Here is a 24,020-nt window from a genome sequence, read left to right as displayed (position 1 = left end):
AATTTATTGGTGGATTGCTGCAACTGTGACGGGAAGGGACCGGGCTCAACTTGAAATTGTGTAAATTTGGTTGCCAAATTCTTAATTTAAAACCCTCACTTTTTGATTCTTTTTATATTTGTTTTTGCCTAAAAATGTGTTTTTTTAACGGCAAACGGAGATGTGGGTTGTGAAAGGCTAACAGAACTAGCCTCACATTTTTTTTTGTTTTGTTTTGTTTTTGTTTGTTTGTTTTTTTTTTTTTTTTTTTTTCAAAATGGGAGTTATGAAGTTTTTTTTTTAAAAAAATATTATAAGAAATGCCGTCAACATTAGCTATTAATCACCAATAATATCATTTAATTTTAAAAAATGCATTTTCTTTAAAAAAAAAAGAAAAAGGAATTGTAGTAAAAAGGCACAACAGTTGTTAGGGATAATTTCATATGGAAGAGATGAGATTGAGAGAAATGGAACAATTATCACTAATAACAAAAAACTTATTACGTTAAAAGTATACATATGACAAAATCAATAATGTAGTCCTATAATGATCCAATCAAAGGCTTTTTTTTTATCTTTTTTATTTATTACAAATACATTAGTAATATGGTTGTATATAATGGTCAATCATCTCTCTTTTACAATAATGTAGAGAGATGAGTAATGGTTAAATATAAGGTTATTATTACTTTGAATAAACCAAGTATTTTAATTTTTTTTTTTTTAAAAAAACAGCAAACTTTATAAATGTAAACACGTTGGTGCAAAGTGTATGTTTCTAACTCATATATAAATAAACGAATAAGGACTTTTTTTTTTTATAGAGAAAAGATAGAATATATTGAATATCAAACAAAGAAAAATGTATAGAAAGTATCACCCCTAGCATAGCAAACACCTAGCCTAAGAGAAATAGAAAAAGAAATAACTCTTGAAATACAACCAAAAGAACTAATAACCAAAAAACTACATCCCGAAAGCAGCTTATGAATGTTTTTGGGAAGCAGCCAAAGAATGACTTTTTCATAATTTGATTATATAAAAAAACGCAAAGAAAAAACACAAAGCAAATATGAAATATCCCAAAATTAATTGAAACTAAAAAAAAAAAAAAAAATTGAAACTATGAATTGAAACTTAAAACCAAATAACAATCAAAGCAAATATGAAAATTGAAAGTTAGAACCAATAATAATCAAACCTGAACTAAAAGAGAACTCTCTAGAAATAAGTCTTTACCTCTTCATGTGGCCTTTTCTCTGCTTTATAGGTTTTTTTTTTTTTTTTTTGTGGCTTGAATTCTCCAAAGACCAAGTAAAAGCATAGAGTACACCCAAAATTTATGTGAAAACTTCACACCTTTAAGTGCCTCATAGATGGTGCACTCCAAATATCAATCACACTTGGCTTGTCACCATTGATTCTATCCTAGTCCTACCCAGATATCAAAATCTAGTCCACCAAATTCTAAACTTCCTTCAACCTATTCCACTTACATAAAAATCAGAAGACTCACCAACCATCATTAACTGTTTCCAGACAAAAATTCCTAAAATTGAGATTGGGAAAAAGAAAAAACAAAACAACATTGAAACATAGTCCATATGCATTGATCATCAATACCCAAAACATTTTCCCACATTTACTAAAACAAATTCACAAAAAATATGTCTACCCATTTCACATTGCACCATTCCTAATTAAATTTGATTTATTTTCACAAATTCTTTCTGTTTCTCTAATTTCCTCATATCCAATTTCACAATCTCTTCGCTCTTACATGAACAAAACACATAAAAATAAAAACAACCCAGAAAAGAAAAGGATAAAAATAACAAAGAAACCAAGAAGAAGATTAGTTTGGTGCATGAAAATTGTAATTTTTTAAAGCCAAAACTGTTAGATGATTACCTAGGAATGGGAGGAGAAGAAGAGGAACAACATTGGAGTAGTGGTGATGACTGAAGAAGAATTTCTACCATTTCTTTTTTTGTTTTTCTTTATTAAAGTTTCAAAGGACAATTACAAATTCACTTTCTTCTCAGTTTCTCTGACTCTGTGTGAATGTTTGTGTTGTTGATGTGCTTGTTTATCGACTTAAAAATCAGCTTATCGTGAAGGAGGGGGGAAAAAAAGAAGATCTTGCAAAAAGATTTTTAAAAAAAGAAAAAGAAAAAAAAAGAAGAAATTTGAATTTTAGTAGTGGTTTAGTGGATGTGAAGTTATTCTGTAGTGGGTTATTCAGAAATTAAAAATGTAATTTTACTGGACTATGCTCTAATTTTGTCTAGGTACAAAGGTATTTTGGAACCAAAAAAATCCGGTCCAAATAGGGGAAGCCCCTTAAATAGTAGTATAAATTTAGGGATGACAATGGGGCAAGGTGGGGCCGAAGGATGGGATCTTCACCCCCACCCCGCATAGATTTTTCTTGCCCCATCCCCGCCCCGCCCCACATGACGGGAGAAAATTTCTTACCCTATCCTTGCCCCTTAAGGTCCCACGAAGCCCCGCCCTACACTGTAAAATTTTATTTCTTGTTAATTTTCCCTACAACTATTACCATTTTTTCAAATAAAATGACATGTTTCATTAATAAAAATATACTTGAAATTATAAATAAATTTATCCTATCAAATCAAACCATTTTTTAGCAAAAACTAAATAATATTATCTAAATGTTTAACAAGATAATATAACAACAAAAATCTCATAGTATGACACAATAAAATAATCCAAACTCCTAATACATGATTGTTGTCATCATATCGGCAATCAAACCAATAGGGAAACATATTCCTCATCATCTCGTTCTCCATTCACCACCTCATATTTCTAACATGAAAATTCAAAAACAAAAACCCAGCTCGTAAAATAGATACGGATTTTGACAAGCATAAAGAAGCAGTGCTGTTAAGCAAAGTGAAATCCCAATGGGAATTCCAAGTGTTAAGAGAAAAGGGGGTGTGTGATGGCGTACCTTATATTTTATAACAGCCAAATGCCCATACAAAATTACAAAAACAATGACATAGACAAATATTTAAAGCCTCAGACTAGTACCTCATTAAAAATATATATATATATATATATATATATATATTATGTTCATGATGAAAAGTAAGTTGAGAAAGACGTATGAATCGTTAATGAAATCAATAATTCATTAGTATATAAATTTGTTTCTAATAAAGAACAAAAAAGTTAAAATTGGTACCTTATTTCCAACTTTGCTAGAGAGAAAAAAGAGGTAGAACCACGTTAGGTAGAATAAAATAAGCTAATGATATTTTTGTTTAAATAGTAGGGATTTAGGGTATGAAAAAATTACAATTTAACTCTTATAATGCGGGCCGAGGTGGGGCAGGGATGGGGTGGGGTGGGTCTAAAAAGTGTAAAACCATTCCCGCCCCGCCCCGTGGTGCGGGTCTAAAATCTCGCCTCATCCTCGTCCCATCACCTTTGCAAAGTGGGGAAAGCCCGCACGAGACGAAGCGGGGAAGGGTGGGTCAAGTAGGGTGAGGCAAAATTGTCATCCCTAAAAATAATTAAACTAAAATAATGAAGAAATTTATTATCAAAGGTAACAAAAATGAGAGATAGATAATATGTCATACAATGTCTACGACGGTTCACTCTAGCGACATTGACCTTATAGTAGCCATTTTCTCTTTTGGTGGTTCCACTTACCTATCAGTTATTTTAATTTAGCCTCTAAGTTACCCTCTCCAGGATCCAATCACAAAGCTATAACTTATTGATCTCATACTCAATGAGCTACACCCGATCACTCAAGGTGGTGGTTGGCTCGATATCAAATGTTACAAACCTATGGGTAGAACTCACTATTGAAAACCAGCTTACAAAGGAAGGCCAAGAGCTTATAAATACATGATTAAACTTATACTTAATCCATGTAGGACACTAGAATCATAACAGGTTGATGCTCTACTTAGTGGTGGAGCTAGAAATTTTTCTTTGTATTACAGTATCCTTACAACATGACATTCTTTTTTTCTACCAGTATTTGGTTTCATTTTAATTTGTACCACAGGAAAACAAAGCCATCATTCATTTTTCTTAAAGACTCTTGCTAATTCATTAGTGTACAACTATAATGCCACACAACAAGATAGGATATAACAAATTGCATAATATTGTGCGTTTGGCCAACTTACTTGCTTAAAGATGAGACAAAAAGTGACATACTTCAAAAACATTCTAGGTCACTTGATTGTACATTGAGGACTGATAAGTGATGCCAAGCAAAAGAGAATAGTATTAACTGTGAATAGCATGAATAACTGGGGGATCTGCCATACAAACCCGAATTGGCTCGACTCTCAAAATGAAAAAACTTTTACTAGGACAATAGAAGCACCTTTGCATCTGCTGGAACAAGATCCTTAACAAGAAAATTAAAATCCAAAAGGCAGACCTCTAAATACAATGACTAAGCTTCCATGATCTGTCCAAATGACTTAAATTGATTGTTTGTTGCCATGCATTAGTACAACGTAAAATGAGGTAAAGAGTGTAGTAATTAACAACAATAACAATTGCAAACTAGGGCCTGAAACACTTGTAAGTACCTATATTAAGTGTTTTTGGATTAATCTCCACATGCAGCTTGAAGTAGAAGTCTAGCAAGTGAAGGTAACTACCAGTTTACCACAGCAAATCCCAAACAATATGCTAATTTGCATCACAGAGTCCTCTCATTGTTTTCTCCTATGCTCATTCTTCAATAAACCACACCAGAATGCAAACTTGGGGGAATTTAACTGAAGATGCAAGTGTTGTTTTAAAAGAAAAAAAAAAATCAAAGTACTTAAAAAGGAACTAGCCAGTTAAGGTCCACCATTGCCAGTACAATAAGGAGCTAATTTGGATGGAAGTGATTGATTACAAAATAGACAATGAGACAAAGCCAAGAGGGCATAAATAACCAGTTATGCTAAAGTCTATCCATGAATCTTATTGTTAAGTGTTGGTTTCAATTTCAGAATCAACAAAGCACATTAAATAAAGATAATATAAGGAATGGGTTTGATAATGCAAAAGGATGGTGAAACACATCAAAACCACTCAACATAAATTTGATCACCATTGATTCTAAAAAGAAAAAAGAAAAATTGGGGACCATTATGCTAAAATCAAGGCAAATGCCACCTGGTTACTTTATGCGTCCTGCTCCTGCAGAATCTACACTGTTCATATCTTCTTTGCATAGACTGCCTCTGATTGTGCATGGTTAGTTACCTGCCACTCCATAAGAGCACTCATATTCTAAATTTTTTAGGGCTATTATACAAGAACAAAGATCTCTAAAGGTTAGTGTATTTATTTTGAGTGGCTAATTAATCTTCTTCATTATTGACAACCAACTATATATCACTTCAACAAGAGAATAGAAGTTAGGCATCTTAATGTTAGTATGCATATCCACTTTTTCATGTTACAAGTCCAATAGATCATGAGTACTACCAGCTTGACCAAACTACTCACCCGCCTCTTTTGACCACTAGGTTAGTTTCACTATTAACTTTTAAAATTCAGAGAAGTCATTTTTAGTTTCAGCTACAAGACCATAACAAGGCAGGACTCTAGGTCATCATCCATCAAACAACAGTGCACCACACGCAGCAGAAAAGCATCAAATACACTTGGGGCAAGAAAAAAAAAGCTCCAAATAGCATAGGTTAAGAGTGACTCAATAAGCAATCAGTTGTAAGTCTTGATTTTCATTTTGGCAGAAGTAATTCAATTGGCAATCAAGTACATATACAATTCAAATTTTGAGTACCTTAATGGACAATGACTGTCCTCATTACAACGTATAATAAGGACAAACAATTCCTATAACAAACTGACTTAGGATTAGGAGAGCATGGGCTAATTGAGAGATGCTGCCTACAAGTATGCATTGGGACTTGAATAACATTTAACATAATGGCACTAACATGAAAGAAAAGTTACATTGCACAGTCAGTGAATTAAACGTTTGTTAGGGCTGTAGGGAGTACCCTGTTTAGGGCTAATTATTATAGTTTCATTGGTAGCAAATTGCAAAGTAAAAATGTCAATAGAAAGGTTTGTATAAGTTTGAGGGAGTTTTTGTGTTTGTGAGGGGGAGGGGGAGAGGGGGGGGGGGGGGGGGGGGGGGGTGTGTGAGATTAAAATGGTGTAGGAATAGGTGGCAATTTAGGGGCGTAGTTTATTTTGTGAACAATAGAATTTTTATTTTCCAAAATTTTATGTGAAGTGGCTATATGTTTCATGAAACTATTGGAGTTATCAAAACCAGGTGTTTCAGCCAAAGAATTTTGCACAGGAACACAGAAATTTCCTACAATTTCTTATTTCGTTGCTAAGAATAGGATAAATGATAAGTTAAGTGCTTGGAATTGTAAAAGGAGTCAGAGCTTGTATTTTGAACATAATAGCAGGGTTTATAAGAAAGAAGTCTAACAAATTGTGCAGAAACAAGTCACAGCAATTTTCAGGGAAGCAGCAAAAGTTTTAAGATAGGGTGGTTAAGGGGGTTAATTAGAAGTTAATGCACAAATTATATGGGCTGCTTCAACAAATAAGACGTAGGCTTGTTTTAAATCTTAAAAGAGGCTTGATGAGGTAAAATTTTGAGCTTTCAAGAAGCTTTGAGCAATACCCATAAACCATATCCATCAACTGTGACAGTGCAAAAAGGAGAGAGTGAGGATGCATCAAAAAATTTTGTTCTTAGTTATAAAACATTGGGTAAAACTTTAGTGCCCTGGAGATATTGAGAAGAACCTTCAAGCAAAATTACAGCATCTGGAAGGTCGAAGACAGACATCCTATCAAAGAGCCTTTGACCCCATAGAAAAAAAAGTTCAGCTATTCTCAACAGCCTTAAAAGTGCAGTTTTTTCTTTTAACAAAATACACCATTTAGGCAAAGTGATATAACCATTCCAAATCACATTATTGTTGTGCCTTCTGCACCTTCCTTCCTACCATCCTAATATCTCAAACCTGAAACAAGGAACCATTTGCAGCCATAACCAAATTATAATTAAACAGCAACAACTTATCAACATTTTCTCGCCACTACATTTGGATATTCTTTACTAATTAAAATCTTTACTAAAGCTGCAGTCTTGCACAAAGAAACATTAAAGGGCACCATTGGATTCCACAAAACATAGCTCCAATAGGTTTTTTGAAAGCCTACAATAAGAGTGGACATCAAACTTTCTATATTCCATTTAACTCCAAACCACGCCATCCTCTCCTCCAAGATGAACCTTCACTAAATCCAACAATTTAGAAAAGGAAGGCACCATGCCTTGCTCCTCCAACAATACTCTGCTTCAAAAAATCTTTGGCTATGATAAAGATTCGCCAATGCAAACAATTAAGAAGCTAACTTTAGAATTAAAAGAAAAGGTTTTGAAGACCTTGCTTCAGTGGATGGTAGCTTCAGGGAAATTTTCTTTTCAAATATCATTTGATTTTATTGTTCATTGTAATTTTAGATCTCCTATATAACCTTTTTTTTTTTTTTTTTTCTTTTTGAAATGGAACTGTCATTCATTCAAATATTCAACCCAAAAAGGAATTACAACAGAGGTGAGCTAATAAGCTCAAGCAAATACATAGCTTTAGCTAGTATACAACCTGTATACTTGATTTTTTTTTGAGTAAATATTATTACTTATCAAAATAAGAAAAAAGAAGAAGCCAATTTGGCAATTTTACCAAAACCATCACAAAGAAATCTGGTTGTTATCCCTGGCATTGAACAATACAAATTACTTCAACATAAATTAAAAAGAAAACAACTGAGACTAGCTATAGTTAAGATTTAATTGCTATATGTAAGTCAAAGGACTAGAATTCTAGGGTTACTAAAGGCTATATTAAACAGCCTCTTTTGAGACATTGTAGATGGCCTTTTGTTAGATACTTTATGAAGTTTTATCTTTGAATATTTCTTAGCCCTTTGAGCCTAGAAAATCATATTTGATTGTTTCAACTTCAATCTTGTTAGAATAATAATTAAATAATTGAATTCACCATTTCCTAACAACTTAAACTTTTGAAAGATGAATTTATGATATATATATATATATATATATAACTTTTATTCCACAAACAGACTGTATGTTGAGACTAGACTAGTTGATGTCAATGCAAGAAGTTAAATTTAATCCAGAATTTTTCTGAGAAGCCATTCTTTCTTAAAGGTACAAAAATGATTAGCTCCATGACAAGGCAGAACTCTGGGTCATCATCCATCAAAAAACTGTGCAACACATCCAACAGAAAAGCATCAATACACTTGGGGCAACCAAAAAAAAAAAAAAAAAAAAAGCTCCAAGAAGACTAGGTTAAGAGTAACAAAAAAAGCAATCACTTGTATGTTTTGATTTTTGTTTCTATCATAACTAATTCTATTGGCAATCAAGCACTTCCACATTTCAAATGTAGTCTTGAGTAAAATATTGGACTGAATGACGATTTTGATTTCAAGATATACGGACAAACAACTCCAATAACAAACTGACATAAGAGAGACTGGGCTTTTTGAGTGATACTGCCTACAAGTATGAAGTGGACATAACTTGTAACTTCATGGCTCAAACATGGAAGAAAACATACATGCACAGCCATTGAATTAAAGATTTGTTAGTTCTGATTATTATAGCTTCAATGGTAGCAAATTGCCACGCGAAAATGTCAACAAAAATGTTTGTAAAGGTTCAAGGAGAGGAAGTGGCTTGAGATTAAACTGGAGCATCAACTGCCAGCTATTCAGGAGCTTAGTTTATTCCGTGAACAGTAGAGTTATCAAACTATTGGAGTGGAGTGCCTGTATCTTTGATGAAACTTTTGGAGTTATGAAAACCAGGTGTTTCAGTTTAGAAGATTGTATCCTTCAATTGTCAAACAAATTTAAGTGGAGTGACTGTGTCTTTGATGAAACTATTGGAGTTATTAAAGCACGGTGTTTTCAGTTAAGAGGATTGCACAGGAACACATGAAATTTCCTACAATTGGCAAACAAATTTGAGTGGCAAATTAAAGTTTTACATTATTGACAACCAGTATATAGCTTCAAGAAGAGTACAGAAATTTGGCATCATAATATTTGTATGCATATAACAAACCACTTCATCATGCTACAGGAGTAACAAGACCATATGATCATCAGAAATACCAGCTTTTTTCTCCAAAAGAAGAAAGAAAAAAAAAAAAAATCAGAAATACCAGCTTGACCATACAGACACACCCACCTCTTTTGACCACTAGGTTAGTTTCATAATAAAATTTCAAATTTCAGGGAAGCCATTTTTTTCTCACAGCTACAAGCATGATTAGGACCATAGCAAGGCAGAACTCTAGGTCATCATCCATACAACAACAGTGCAACAAACTCAACAGAAAAGCTTCAAATACACTTAGGATGAAAAAAAAAAAAAAAAAAAAAAAAGGATCCAAGAAGTGTAGGCTAAGAGCAATGCGACAAAATAAGAAACTACTTGTAAGTCTTGATTTTCATTTTTTTCATAACTTATTCTATTGGAAATCAAGTACTTACACAATTCAAATTTAATTGAAGTGCCATAACAGACAAAATGACTGTTTTGATTCCAAGATATAAGGACAAACAGCTCCAATAACAAAATGACATAAGAGAGCATGGGCTAATTGAGTGATGCTGCCTACAAGGACAATGGACAATGTACAAGGGAGACTGCTATTTCTCTGATAGAGGTTTAGGAATGAATTTATGCATTCTTTTCTTTGTTCAAAGAAAGTAATTTTATACCACGAACTTTAAAAGAAATCAGGATGAGTTCCTCTAGTATCAACAAGAAGTGGATTTGTGCTATAGAAAGAGAGTTTGAGAATTAAAATATTTGTCAATATCAAGTTGTTGAAAGTAAATGGAACCTCTTCCAAAGGGTTTTCGGATATGACTAGTTGATGTCCATGCAAGAAGCCAATATGGTCCAAAAATATTCTTGGGATTACATAAAAGTAAAGTGGTATATGGATGTTTCATCAACTGAATTTTCTCATAAACAAATTGGGTCACCAAAATCCCACCAATGCCCTGGAGAAAAGCAAATATATGTCACAAGACTCACAACCTAACAGCTCTACATGCCTTTTAAGTTCTACCTCATTTACCAAACAAGTTTAGTGAACAAATCCCTTAGTAGTATAAACCTTAGCATGTTACTTTAGCATAAAGAACAGAATAGTATTGAAAGAAATACAATATTTAAGCACCTAAACATGTGATTGGACTCAGCTAAGCATGAGAAAATAGCATTCCTTATCAAGATACAACTCTTAGAGGCAAGAGAGATTGATTGCTTATCTAGGAACCAACTCTCTCTCATATAAAGTAGCTTCTTATTGTCAATATTAAGGTTAAATGCAGGACACAAACCAACAAAGACCATGTAGCTTGAACTAAGGAAGTAAGAACATGATCCTGGAATAGCATCGTGCTCACTTTCAGATATTCTTTTATTTTGCTATGTTTTTTTTAGTCAATTCTTCTTTAAATTGAAGTCAGGAGAGCTTTAATCTAGCTCTTCGTAACTCTAAAGGAATAACAATCATCCATTCCACAACAACCATTCACATACAAATATCAAATACTTATTTATAATAGCCACAAAAGAATAATGTAATGTAAACATGGAATAAAAGTCAAGCTTTAGCAATACTATCTATGATGCCAACTACTAAAGGAAAAGGAATAAACAAGGGTTTCACTTCATCCATACCACCATGTCTTCAATCTTATATGCTAACCACCGACCCGGTAGTAAGATTCCACATTTGTTCCATCAAGTAAAACAAGACTCTCCATGAAAGTCGCTACATATGAAGGATGTTGGATATCGGGGTCCTTCTTCTCTTGTAAAGTTTCAATGTCAATTAAAGCATGCTCAAATCCCTGCCCCTCTGCTCGATCATTTCTGTACCAAACCATAAGTGAACCATAATCGGTCAAGGAAATCCAACAAGATACCCTTTCAAATGGTACAACAAAAAGCTTATTCCAAGACTCAGCCACACCATAGTCTCCCATCACCCATATGGAGTACTGGAAGCCAGATTCTTCAAAGAAAGCCAGTTTCCCTCTGAATGATGCGACACATCTTTGAAGGAGTGGTCCATCGATAGAACCATGAGGCAGTGCTAGCTTTCTGAATTTCTCACTATTGACATCAAACGCCATAATATCAGTTTCCGTCATGCGATTCTCTTCTTTAACAGATGCCATCCAGTGTAAAGCCCCACTAACAAATGGGATTGGAGAAACCAAATTTTTACAGAAAATTACATCTGTTGTCACCGAAATTTCAACCCTTTTCCACGAATCCGAACTTAACGAGTACATCTCAATCTCAGACGTGGACAAAGAACTACCTGAAGTCCTTACAACCTTATAGTCATTATTGTCGGAACAATAAGCAAATCCGAGTGTAACATGTTTTAGCAATCCTAAGCAAGTATGAGGCAGCTTCTTGAATCTTCTAATACTGGGGTTCCACAAATAGACAACATTACCGGGTGGATAATCAGCGAGACACAATAAGCCATTACAGGAACCCACTACTTGGACACACTTAGTAGGAAAATCAAAAGGAACTCCAATCTCAGAAATCCTATCAAACGTGCGGGCCAAAGCGACCCTACAGACTTGTCTGTTAGTGGCACGTGTACTCTCCGACTCTATGTGTATGACATGAGCATTATCATGATTTATGTTGTTGTTGTTGATGTTGATGTTGTTAAGGTGGGTGGAGATGAAATCGGGACTAGCGATTGAGGAGTACAAGGATTTGGAAACACACCTTAATCTCATCACTGATTTCACCCGTAGTTGTCCCAGGATGTTCAGTACGACGTCGTAAGGAAGATGGTTGTTCCTGTGTCGGAGAGTCGGTGGTTCTCTCGTCTGGGACATTTTCGATTCAGATTCAGATTCAGATCGGCTGCTAAACACACGTTGTTGAGGTTCGAAGATCATATCCAGATCGGTCAAAACAGGCTGAGACTACTGGGGTTTTCCATTTTCTTGTTGATTAAAAAATAAAAGTATTTGAGGATATAGGAGACAAGTTCTACTATCATATGAAACTCGTCCAGAAGAGGTGAGTTTCATACATTAAAACACATCACTCAATGTTAATGCCTAACAGCCTAGCCACTATAAGCTTATAGTCATTCTTTATTGATTTGAGTGTTTCAAATGCATCAAACATTACCGTTATAATATGTGGATCTCACATGTGAATGGGGCTCATATATTGTAAGTTTTTTTCTTTTGAGGGACCATATATTGTAAGTTAAACGAGTCCGAAATATTATTTACTTTTTTTTTTACTATAAAAACCATGAATGGTCTCAATAGATCACACATATATTCAACAGCTAAAAGTTGTGCAAGCATGCTCGCTAAGGTGTAAGACAATAACCAACCAAAAAGGGGAATCTTACACAATTGTATTGTTGTTGTTGTTGTTGTTTTTTTTTTTTTTTTTTTTTTTTTTTTTTTATTATCATTAACTTTTAATGAGGTTTTTTCTAAATTTTTTTTTTTTATAATTTGATAATTACAAGAGGGAAATAAGGATTTGTACCTTAAGTTTATATTAAAAATATAAGAAAGTACCAACTAATTAAGTTACAAGCCTCTTGTTTTTACAAAAATATTATAGGCCTAGCCCACCTTAAAAAAAGAATATATATATATATATATATAATTTAGGTCTAAGGATGGAACCTGTCTAGCTCAAAAACCTGCCTGAGTGTTTCAAATGCATCAAACATTACCGTTATAATATGTGGATCTCACATGTGAATGGGGCTCATATATTGTAAGTTTTTTTCTTTTGAGGGACCATATATTGTAAGTTAAACGAGTCCGAAATATTATATACTTTTTTTTTACTATAAAAACCATGAATGGTCTCAATAGATCACACATATATTCAACAGCTAAAAGTTGTGCAAGCATGCTCGCTAAGGTGTAAGACAATAACCAACCAAAAAGGGGAATCTTACACAATTGTATTGTTGTTGTTTTTTTTTTTTTTTTTTTTTTTTTTTTTTTTATTATCATTAACTTTTAATGAGGTTTTTTCTAAAATTTTTTTTTTTATAATTTGATAATTACAAGAGGGAAATAAGGATTTGTACCTTAAGTTTATATTAAAAATATAAGAAAGTACCAACTAATTAAGTTACAAGCCTCTTGTTTTTACAAAAATATTATAGGCCTAGCCCACCTTAAAAAAAGAATATATATATATATATATATATATATATATAATTTAGGTCTAAGGATGGAACCTGTCTAGCTCAAAAACCTGCCTGACGTGACCCAAATCGAAGGGCTTTAGGCGAGCCAAGTGGAAGTTTGGGTTGGGTTTAGGTATTTTTCTTATATATTTTGCAATTTTCGGGTTGGATTTGAGTTTAACTTGTCCCCTCATCCTTTTTTTATTTTTATTTTTATTTTTAACATCGTTGGCAAGCTTGATGTTATATAATTTCCCACCAAAAATCATAGCAATTCCCAGATAATATGTACACACAAGAAAATATTATAGTCTGTTTAGATACCGTTTATTGCTGAAAACTGAAAACTGAAAACACTGTAACAAAATAATTTTTAAATATGTGAATTATGCCGTAAGACCCAGTTTTAAAATTAGATTTACATTTTTCCGTACTTGTGGGTCCTATGAACAGTGCCCATGGACCCACTAAAAAAAAAAAAAATAGCCGCATTGAAACGCGCAAAACACGCTATCCAAACTCACACTAATTAACTAAAAAAATCACAGAGGCATAGAGAATGAAAACTTACATGAGCTTAATTTCATAGTGTACTTTCTCAATTAAGGGATTCCACTCACGTGGATTTCCAAATTCAAAAAGTTAAGTATAAATGAAATGTGCTAGATTGGAAGTTTACAAAATGATCTAATTAGCATGCTTCCTATTAAGGGTCTCTAAATTTGAAATTTGATTGCTTATTAGGAGGTAGTTAAATTAAGGAGATAATAATATTTCCTAATGCAAATTCAATATCATTTTCAAACAACTCATTAAAATCCTATATTTTCCATATAGGATTCAAATTCCTAAAATGGATGTCTAAGGAAAGAAACATGCTTTGTCAACTACATTCAACGAATTTCTCCCAAAAAAAAAAAAAAAAAACTACATTAAACGAGGAAAGAAAATATAATGAATTATACCCTAAAAAATTATTAAAAAAGAAAAAGAAAAAAAGGAGAGACCTGCTTGAGACCTAACCCGGACAACGCTTAGCCTATATCACACACAATGTGATATGACACAAAGATTTTTTGCAATTACTACTATTATTAAAGCATAATAAAAAGTGGTATTAATGGATTAGTGGTGTTAGTGATGTTACTCCAAGATGACAAAAATTTATCACCTTGCACTCAGTCCTCACATATTTCCCACCTTAAAGAAGTGATAAAACCCAAATTTAGAGCCAATTATTATTTTTTTTTAATTTAGTCACAAAAATGAACATTATGAAACTTTTGAGACAAAAATGATAGTTTTGAAAAAAAAAATTCAAAAGAGCAAATTGTAATCATGGGTATAAGTTAGGGAGGTAAAGTGTAATTTCTCTAAAAAATTTCACCATAAGAACTAAGAAGTTCATGGCTCGTATTTTCACACGCTCATTTTTCAAACCCAAAAGGCTCCAAAATAACACTTTTACCTTTTCTGCTATCTTGGCAACCATGAGAACAGCCACTAGAATGCATAAATTAGGATGGTATCCAAGATCCTGCTTTTCTAGGACTAAAACATTAGGTATTGGCTTTTTTAAAAAAAAAAAATTGCTAAATGTTTGGGTTAGAGAGTGGGGTTTGATTGAGTTGTCTAAGCTGTTTTTACTCAGGAAGGAAATGATGGACCTACTATTATGATGCATTTGTAGCTCTCTTGAAAGCCAGTGGCTATTTTTTCAATTGCATATAGTATTAATGTTAGCATCCTACCCTGATAATATTTATAGCCGTTAACCAAGCAAAAATACTATGTATTAACTGGCAATTTATACTTTTTTTTTGCAGATATTGGTGTTTGAAAGAAGCATATGTTAGAGCCATATGAAGCAAACTGGCGTATGGGTTGAACAGAGTGGAGTTTTTGACTTTTTGAGCTGGGAAAAAAGACATTGGGTTAGTTCCTGACATAATATCATGTTTTTTTTTTTTTGAAATGACATAATATCATGTTTTAAGTCTTGGATCTTGAAGTGTGTCAATCCTGTATAGCATGGGAATGAAATGAGGCATATTTGGAGCTTCAACAAGAGTATCTTAATATTAGTATGCACGTAACAAACAACATTTTCATGCTACAAGACCATAAGATCATATAAATACCAGCTTGACCAAAGAGACCCACCCATTTCTTTTGACCACTAGATTAGTTTCACAATAAAATTTTCAAAATTATGAGAAGCCATTCTTTCTTAAAGGTACAAACATGATTAGCTCCATAACAAGGCAGAACTCTAGGTCATCATCCATCAAACAACAATGCAACATATTCAACAGAAAAGCATCAAATACACTTGAGGCAAAAAAAAAAAAAAAAGCTCCAAGAAGCTTAGGTTAAGAGCAACCAAATAAACAATCACTTGTATGTCTTGTTTTTTGTTTCTAACATAACTTATTCTATTGGCAATCAAGCACTTACACAGTTCAAATGTATTCTGAGTAAAATATTGGGCAAAATGACCATTTTGATTTCAGGATATAAGGACAAACAACTCCAATAAACAAACTGACATAAGAGGGTCTGGGTTAATTGAATGATACTGCCTACAAGTACACAGTGGACATAACTTGTAAGTTCATGGCTCAAACATGGAAAAGAAAACGTAGGTGCACAGCCATTGAATTAAAGGTTTGTTAGGTCTGATTATTATAGCTTCAATGGTAGCAAAATGCCAAGCAAAAATGTCAACAGAAATGCTTGTAAAGGTGCAAGGAGGGGGAGAGGCTTGAGATTAAATTGGAGCATCAACTGCCAGCTATTCTGGAGCTTAGTTTATTCTGTGAACAGTAGATTTATCTAAATATTGGAGTGGACTGGAGTGGCTGTATCTTTGAAGAAACTTTTGGAGTTATCAAAACCAGGAGTTTCAGTTAAAATGATTGCATCCTGCAATTGGCAAACAAATATAAGTGGAGTGGCTGTATCTTTGATGAAACTATTGGAGTTACTAAAGCCAGGAATTTTCAGTTAAGAAGATTGCACAGGAATACATGAAATTTCTTACAATTGAGTGGCTAATTAAAGTTCTACATTATTGACAACCAGAATATAGCTTCAAGGAGAGTACAGAAATTTGGCATCATAATATATGTATGCATATAACAAACCACTTTTTCATGCTACAAGAGTAACAAGACCATAAGATCATTTAAAAAAAAAAAAAAAAACCCAGCTTTTTTCTTCAAAAAAACAATCAGAAATACCAGCTTGACCAAACAGACTCACCCACTTCTTTTGAGTTTTGACCACTAGGTTAGTGTCATAATAAAATTTCGAGTTTCAGAGAAGCCATTTTTTCTCACAGCTACAAGCATTATGATTAGCCCCATAACAAAGCAGTACACTAGTGTGTCATTGCTGCCTACAAGTATGCAGTGGGACATGAACATTTAATGTCATTGCTCCAACATGAAAGAAATGATACATTGTACAGTTAGTGGATTAAAGGGTTTTTATGGCTGTTACTAAGTAGCCTGCTTAGGGTTGATTGTTACAAGCTTCATAAGTAGATGCCGAGTCAAAATGTCAATAAAAAGGTCTGTAAAGGTGCAAGGAGGGGGGAGTGATTTGAACAGTAGTTTAAGTAGAGTGGATGAAACTATTAAAGTTTTCAAAACCAGATGTTTCAGTTAAGAAATTTCACAGGAACACAGGAAATTTCCTACAATTTCTTAATTGGTTGCCGATAATAGGATAAATGGTAATTTAAGGGCTAGAACTGTAAAAGGGTTTTGAGATTTTATATGAACACAATAACAGGGTTTGTAGGACAGAAGTCTGTCAAATTGTGCAGAAACAAGTCATAACAAATTTCTGGACAGCAGCAGAGGCTTTAAAATAGTGTGGTTTAAGGAGCTAATCAGAAGCTAAGGCACACATTATAAGGACAGTTCCAACAAATAAGACCTAGGTTTGTTTTAAATCTTAAAAGAGGTTTGCGAGGTAAAACTTTGAGTTTTTCCATAAGTTTGAGCAATACTTGTAAACTATATTAGTCAACTGTAACAGTATAGAAAGAACAGCATAAGGATGCATCAAACCATTTGTTATTTAAGAAAAATTTACAGCATCAGTAAAGTCGTAGAAAGAAAGGGATAGGAGAAAAGGAGAGAGAAAGGGAGGGTGGGGGGAAGCATATTATGGCAAACATCCTATCGAGGAGCTATTGACTAACATAAGAACTTCAGTTATTCTCAACAGCCGCAAAAGTGCAGTTATTTCTTTTTCACAAATACACCATTTTAGGCAGTGCGGTATAAGTATAACCATTTCAAATCCCATTATTGTTGTGCCTTCTACACCTTCCTTCCTATCATCCTAATATCCCAACAACCTACTTAGTCAGTAGATGAACCTGAAACAAGGAAACAGTTGCAGCCATAACCAAATTATAACTAAACACTGCAGTGACAGCTTATCAACATTTACTCTCCATTGCCCTTGGACATACAACAACAGTCCATACCAACAACTAAGAAAAGGAAGACACTAACTCTACATGCCTTTTAAGTTCTACCTCATTTGCCAAACAAGTTTAATGAACAAATCCCTTAGTAGTATAAACCTTAGCATGTTATTTAGTATAAAGAACACAATAGCATTGAAAGAAACACAAAATTTAAGCACTTAAACAAGTTGATGCACATCCACCGACAATAAACTTGTGATTGGACCCAGCTAAGCATGAGAAAATAGCATTCCATATCAAGATACAACTAGGCAAGAGAGATAGGATTGCTTATCTTGGAACCAACTCTCTCTCATATAAAGTAGCTTCTTATTATCAATATTAAGGTTAAATGCAGTACCCAAACCAACAAAGACCATGTAGCTTGAACTAAGGAAGTAAGAACATGACCTTGGAATGGCATCGTGCTCACTAGACAAGCACTTGCCTACTCCTTTTAAACATTCTCACTTTTAGATATTCTTTTATTTAGTTATGTTTTTTCAGTCAATTCTTCTTTAAATTGAAGTCAGAAGAGCTATAATCTTACTCTTCGTAACTCTAAAGGAATAACAATCATCCATACCACAACAACCATTCACATACAAATATCAAATACTTATTTATAATAGCCACAAAATGATAATGTAAACATGGAATAAAAGTCAAGCTTTAGCAATACTATCTAACTATCATGCCAACTACTAAGGAAAAAGGAATAAACAAGGGTTTCACTTCATCCATACCACCTTGACTTCAATCTTATATGCTCACCACCAACCCGTTAGTAAGATTCCACATTTGTTCCATCAAGTAAAACAAGGCTCTCCATGAAAGTAGTTATATATGAAGGATGTTGGATATCGGGATCCTTCTTCTTTTGTAGAGTTTCAATGTCAATTAAAGCATGCTTAAATCCTTGCCTCTCTCCTGGATCATTTCTGTAGCAAACCATAAGTGAACCATAATCGATCAAGGAAATCCAACAAGCCACCCTTTCAGATGGTACAACAAAAAGTTTATTCCAAGACTCAACCACACCATACTCCCTCAACGCCCATATTGAGAATTGAAAGCCAGGTTGTTCACTATGTTCACTTGTAATAAAAGACAGTTTCCCCTTGAATGATGAAAGACATCTTTGAAGGGTGTTGGTAGAACCATTAGGCAGTTCTAGCTTTCCGAATTTCTCACCATTGACATCAAATGACAAAATCATATTTTTACCCTTGCGATTTTCTTCTCCTTCTACTACAAATGCCAACCAGTGTAAAGCACCACTAACCAATGGAGCTGGCGAAAGATCGTTTGGACAATTCACTACACTGGTTGTGAACTCGATTCCAACCCTTCTCCATGAATCCGAACTTAATGTGTACACCTCAACCTCAGGCAGAGGCAGAGGCAGAGGTAGAGACAGAGGCAGAGCTAGAGCTAGAAAGAAACTAAAAAATGAAATCCTCACAACCTTGTAGTCATTGTTCTGGGAATGATAAGCAAATCCGAGTTTAACAAACCTTAACTGTCGTAAGCAAGTATGAGGCAATTTCTTGAATTTTCTAATACTCGGATTCCACAAATATATATCATTAGCGCAAGTGGAGCTGCCATAATTAGCGAGACACAATAAGCCATTGCAAGAACCCACTATTTGGAAACAAGCATTAGGAAAATCAAAAGGAACTCCAATCTCAGAAATCCTATCAAACGTGCGGTCCAAAGCCACCGTACAGACAGGTCTGTTAGTGTTGGAAGAAGGGTTAGTGTCTCTTACTGATGGCATGTGTATGACACAACCATTACCATGATTTTTGTAGTGATTAAGGTGGGTGGAGATGAAATAAGGCGTGGTGATGGAGGAGTCCCAGGATTTGCAAACGCACCTGAATCTTGTCACTGATTTCACTGGCAGTCTAGCCAGGATGTTCAGTACGATGTCGAACGGTAGTTGGTTCTTCCTGTGTCGGAGTTTTGTCATTTGGGACATTTAGAAACGAGATACGATCAGAGAGAGAGGAACTAAACAGACTGAGAGAGACTGGTGTTCTCTGTTTCATATGAGAAGACGAGTTTCATTTAAAACACGCCTCTCCAAAAAAAAAAACCCAGCAGCTATTTCCCAAAATAACGAGTTTCAATAAGCATATGAAACACGAGAAGAGATGTTAGAGTTTCATTAAAACACGTAAAAAGACAACTAAAATCAAACAAAAGATTACTAACAAAATTAAAATCTCAATTAATAGCAGAAAAATTATTTAATAAAATCTAATGTTCATCTGCCAAGAGAGGTTAAATATCTCTTATAACAACAACAACAACAACAACAACAAAAAAAAAAAAAAAAAAAAAAAAAAAAAAAAAAAAAAAATCACTCTATCTTTCCATATTAATTCTCGAATAAATTAAATCCCAATTTTTTTTCTCTCACTTCTCACTTTTTTATTATTATTATTATTATTATTATTATTTATAATTTAATAAAACTCATAGGGAATAAAATAGATTTATGAATGGAATCAAATATGCAGTATTTACAGACAAAAGTATTTGGTTATTGGATAAAAATCAATATACTTCTAATGTCGAATTGGGATCAACTAGGACAGAAATAAAGCATTGGGTCGAATGCTTCTTTGGTGTCAAAATAATAGCTATAAGTTCTTGATGGAAAAAATAAAAGTGTGAATGAAAAATCCCACTAAATTGAATTGGGTCCATGAATCTAAGAACTAGTGAGAATTCTTAATCTCTCTCAATATCTCTCTAAATTCGAAAATCTAGGATTTGAATTGATGTCCTTTCATTGAGTCCTCCTAAATTGCATCAATTTATTTTAAGGATTTCATTTCAATTTGAATTTGGTTATTCACCATGTATGAGGATCCCTGCTAAACATCTATGGCTGAATGGCTAAGACACCCAACTCATAATTGGCAAATTTGTAGTAGTTACAATAATGTCGGTGAGGGATTTGAACCTTGGTTATTTTTTATTCTATGGAGATATAATGTATGTGAGCCAACCCTGCTTTGATCTTCATGTTAGTTTCTATTTACTCTCCTTTTCTTTTATTTATTTAATTTTTTTGTTCTTCTTAGCTCTTATAGTCTTGTTTTTGTCCCAATTAAAGTTTTTGGGCCCAAAATTTGTTGAGCCAGTCCTAGTGGTATTAATGGTGCTATAAGTGATGCTCAGGTGAAAGTGATGTTACTTCGAGATGACAAAAATTTCTTACCCTACACTCCTCACGAATTATTCACACCCTAAAGAGGTCACTAAACCAAAATTTAGAGCAAAAAAAAAAAGAATCTCAAAAATGAACTTTATGCAAACTTTAGAGACAAAACGGATATTTTTGCCGAAAAATAAAAGTACAATAGAAATAAAATAAGATATAGAACCTTTCAACATTTTCATGAAAATTTATATTATTAAATAATATTATCAATTTCGGTCCAACTTCTCCATTTTTACTAGCATATGAGGACTTAACTCATGGTAGCCCCATCATGGGTTTTTAAGGTTTTGAAAGGAAACATGGAAGTATGATGGAAGAAAAGTTAAAGAATTTTTTTTCTTACAATTCTAGATAGACCTTTTTCCTTTTTATTTTTTTTTATTTTTTTTATTAGATTTCCTAACCTACACAGATCTTGTATCAAGGAGAGGATTTTGAAAATTACTTGGGAAAATTTTAATTCAAACAAACATACTTTATCAATGGATTTAACAGCTCTTTTAGTTATATTTTTTAATATATAAACATATTTTATATTTAAGTTGTACAAAACATTAATGACACTCAAACTTAAATTCTTACCAATAAAAATAAAAAATAAAAAATAAAAAAGAAAGTGCTGCACATGTTGCCAATAAGTCTAGTTTATATATATATATATAATAACTAATAGCCGAAACGTTTGACTTTCTGTTGACTGCTTCTCATTATGCCTCACGGCTACAGAAATTTATGCCACGTATACATTTAAAAATACTGAACAGTTGTGCCTTTTCCTTTTAACCTTTAAGTTTTAGTATCTACTCACATTTTCACATAAAATGTGTATATTAAAACCAAAAAAAAATACTGTCATTAAGAAGAAAAGCATTTGATAAGGCACAGAGAAGAGAATTTGAAATAGCATTCGTAAGGTGTATAAAGAGGGAGCGTTTGCACACCCATTTGCCAATGAATATGAAAATGGTGGAGGGGAAGGACCAAGATATGATTGGTTTCCTCTTCAATGAGGATCTCCACCAAGAATGAAACTGTGAGGTCATGTAGTTTTTCCAAGGAATAATGGCCTTAGGAATGAAGGTGGAGGTAGACACCCAGGTAGAAGACGAAGGAATGAAAACAATAGATTTGGCTATGATAGGAATGGCCAAGATAATGGAAGAGAGGGTTCAAACCATATGGAGAAAGGCATCATTACAACGATCCAATTAGGCCACTAGAAGGCGTCAATGCTAATGATAGATATAGATATAGGGTCGATCAAATACTAGATTATCTTGATAAAAAATATGGCTGTTAGGGACATATTTTGTCATGACCCAAATCCATAGAACATGAATTTAGATGCATAACTAACTTGCTAAACTTATATAACTCAAAAAGCATATTTAATCCAAAATAATTTAAAACTCCAAAGAACAATGCTCTTAATAAATAACCTCTTACAAAAATCTAAACTCCACAAATTGGAAATAATCTCCACTGTATAAAACATGAATTACAAAATAAAGGTAACTAAAATTCTATAAGTCTTCAAGTAATACTGAAATCGCCTACAACTTCCATGCTCTACCTTGCACCTTACAAAGCGATCCAAAGGTTCTATATTCCCAACTACACTTTAATCTGAAAAAATAGTAATTGATGAGGTGAGCCACATATCTAGTAAGTAATTATACAGAATATACAATAGAATAGAGTCAAGCAAAGCACGAGTATTTTGATTTTTTTTTTTTTCACAAACTCATTCAATGGTATCAAAAATAATTATTCCAAAACATATAATGAATCACTTAATACATATATAATCACATCTCAAAATCATTAGAAAACACATACATATAATTGATCAGAGCACAATGTCACATATACACATCACATATTCTCACATACAATCTTGTGAGCGGATACCAACATCTAACCCCTGCTGGTGAGGGATCAACACATATTCTCACATGTAATCCTGTGAGCAGATTTACACATTTATCTAATCAATTCTAAAAACATTCATTTTGAGTCACATATCACAAAACAAAATATATACAAAATAGAATAATTTTCTTAATATTAACAATTATTCCAAATATAAAGGCATAGCGAATATCAAAATATGAAATTGAACATATATCAAAGGATGCTTGACTCTCTTAGGGAATGAATAAGAACTGAAGAGTTTATATAAATATTTTAACAATTCTTGAGTAAGTTTGAAAGCCCAATTTGCTAAAGGAAATGTCTTAAATATCCTTTGAAAAATAAGAATTTGACTTTGAAATCACTTGGTTTTAAACAAATTTAAAGAACAAGAACCTTTTTAGAAAACTTACTTTGAAACTCAATTATTTTCGAAAAATAGTTTAGTTTAGAAATCATCTTTTAAATGAGATTTGGAAATTCAAAACATTATTTCAAATTCAAAGTCTCTCTTTAAAACATTGTCTAAAAGTTGAAGTTTCTCTTTCAATGATGTAAAAATAATGCTTTCGATAAACTTTAGAAAACGTAATCCTTAAAAACATAACTTTTGAAAACCTTTAACTTCTAAGAACCCAAAGAATGAAACTTGTGCATATTATGCATAATTACTTACAGCACTTGAATCACTCTGACAGTCCAACCGAAACAACCTTCAAAAAGCCTCAAAACACTCTTAAATAGGACCTATCATCAATCATAAAATATACTTAATATCTTCTACAAAATATAAAGCTTCTAGAACTATACAAATGGACTCACTAGGATTATATTTTGCTGAACTAATAACACTTTTAACACTAAGTTAAAGTTTCTCTAACCAATGATGCTCTAACCAATAATATTCCCTTATATTAATCGAAACTCATATTGCCATGAGGAAGGCAGTAGCCAAAAATATCATTGACCTAGGATTTAATATAAAACCCCAATGAAAACTGTAAGAGCCATATACCTGAATAGATATTGCAATCCATGGCTTGTTCACACAGTGGGCAACCTAGAATTTTATTATATAACT

At 33.2% G+C, this 24,020-nt stretch overlaps 2 protein-coding genes and 1 pseudogene across 2 annotated transcripts; all 3 read right to left on the bottom strand.

Annotated features, from left to right (window-relative positions):
- Positions 1 to 2,710: 2,710 nt before the first annotated feature.
- LOC126724665 (small nucleolar RNA Z102/R77) lies at positions 2,711 to 2,796 on the bottom strand (annotated as a pseudogene).
- A 7,998-nt stretch (positions 2,797 to 10,794) lies between these two features.
- Positions 10,795 to 12,024, bottom strand: LOC126722072 (F-box/kelch-repeat protein At3g06240-like). The gene has a single exon (XM_050425227.1). The coding sequence runs from the start codon at positions 12,022 to 12,024 to the stop codon at positions 10,795 to 10,797; it is 1,230 nt and encodes a 409-aa protein (XP_050281184.1).
- A 6,544-nt stretch (positions 12,025 to 18,568) lies between these two features.
- On the bottom strand, positions 18,569 to 19,762 carry LOC126722071 (F-box/kelch-repeat protein At3g23880-like). Its single transcript, XM_050425226.1, has one exon. It carries the CDS (start codon positions 19,760 to 19,762, stop codon positions 18,569 to 18,571), a length of 1,194 nt encoding a protein of 397 aa, XP_050281183.1.
- Positions 19,763 to 24,020: the final 4,258 nt, after the last annotated feature.

This window comes from Quercus robur, chromosome 4, assembly GCF_932294415.1.
Source record: "Quercus robur chromosome 4, dhQueRobu3.1, whole genome shotgun sequence".
Classification (NCBI taxonomy): domain Eukaryota; kingdom Viridiplantae; phylum Streptophyta; class Magnoliopsida; order Fagales; family Fagaceae; genus Quercus; species Quercus robur.
The sequence above is the reverse complement of the archived record's forward strand: the minus strand, read 5'-3'. Positions and strand labels throughout refer to the sequence as shown.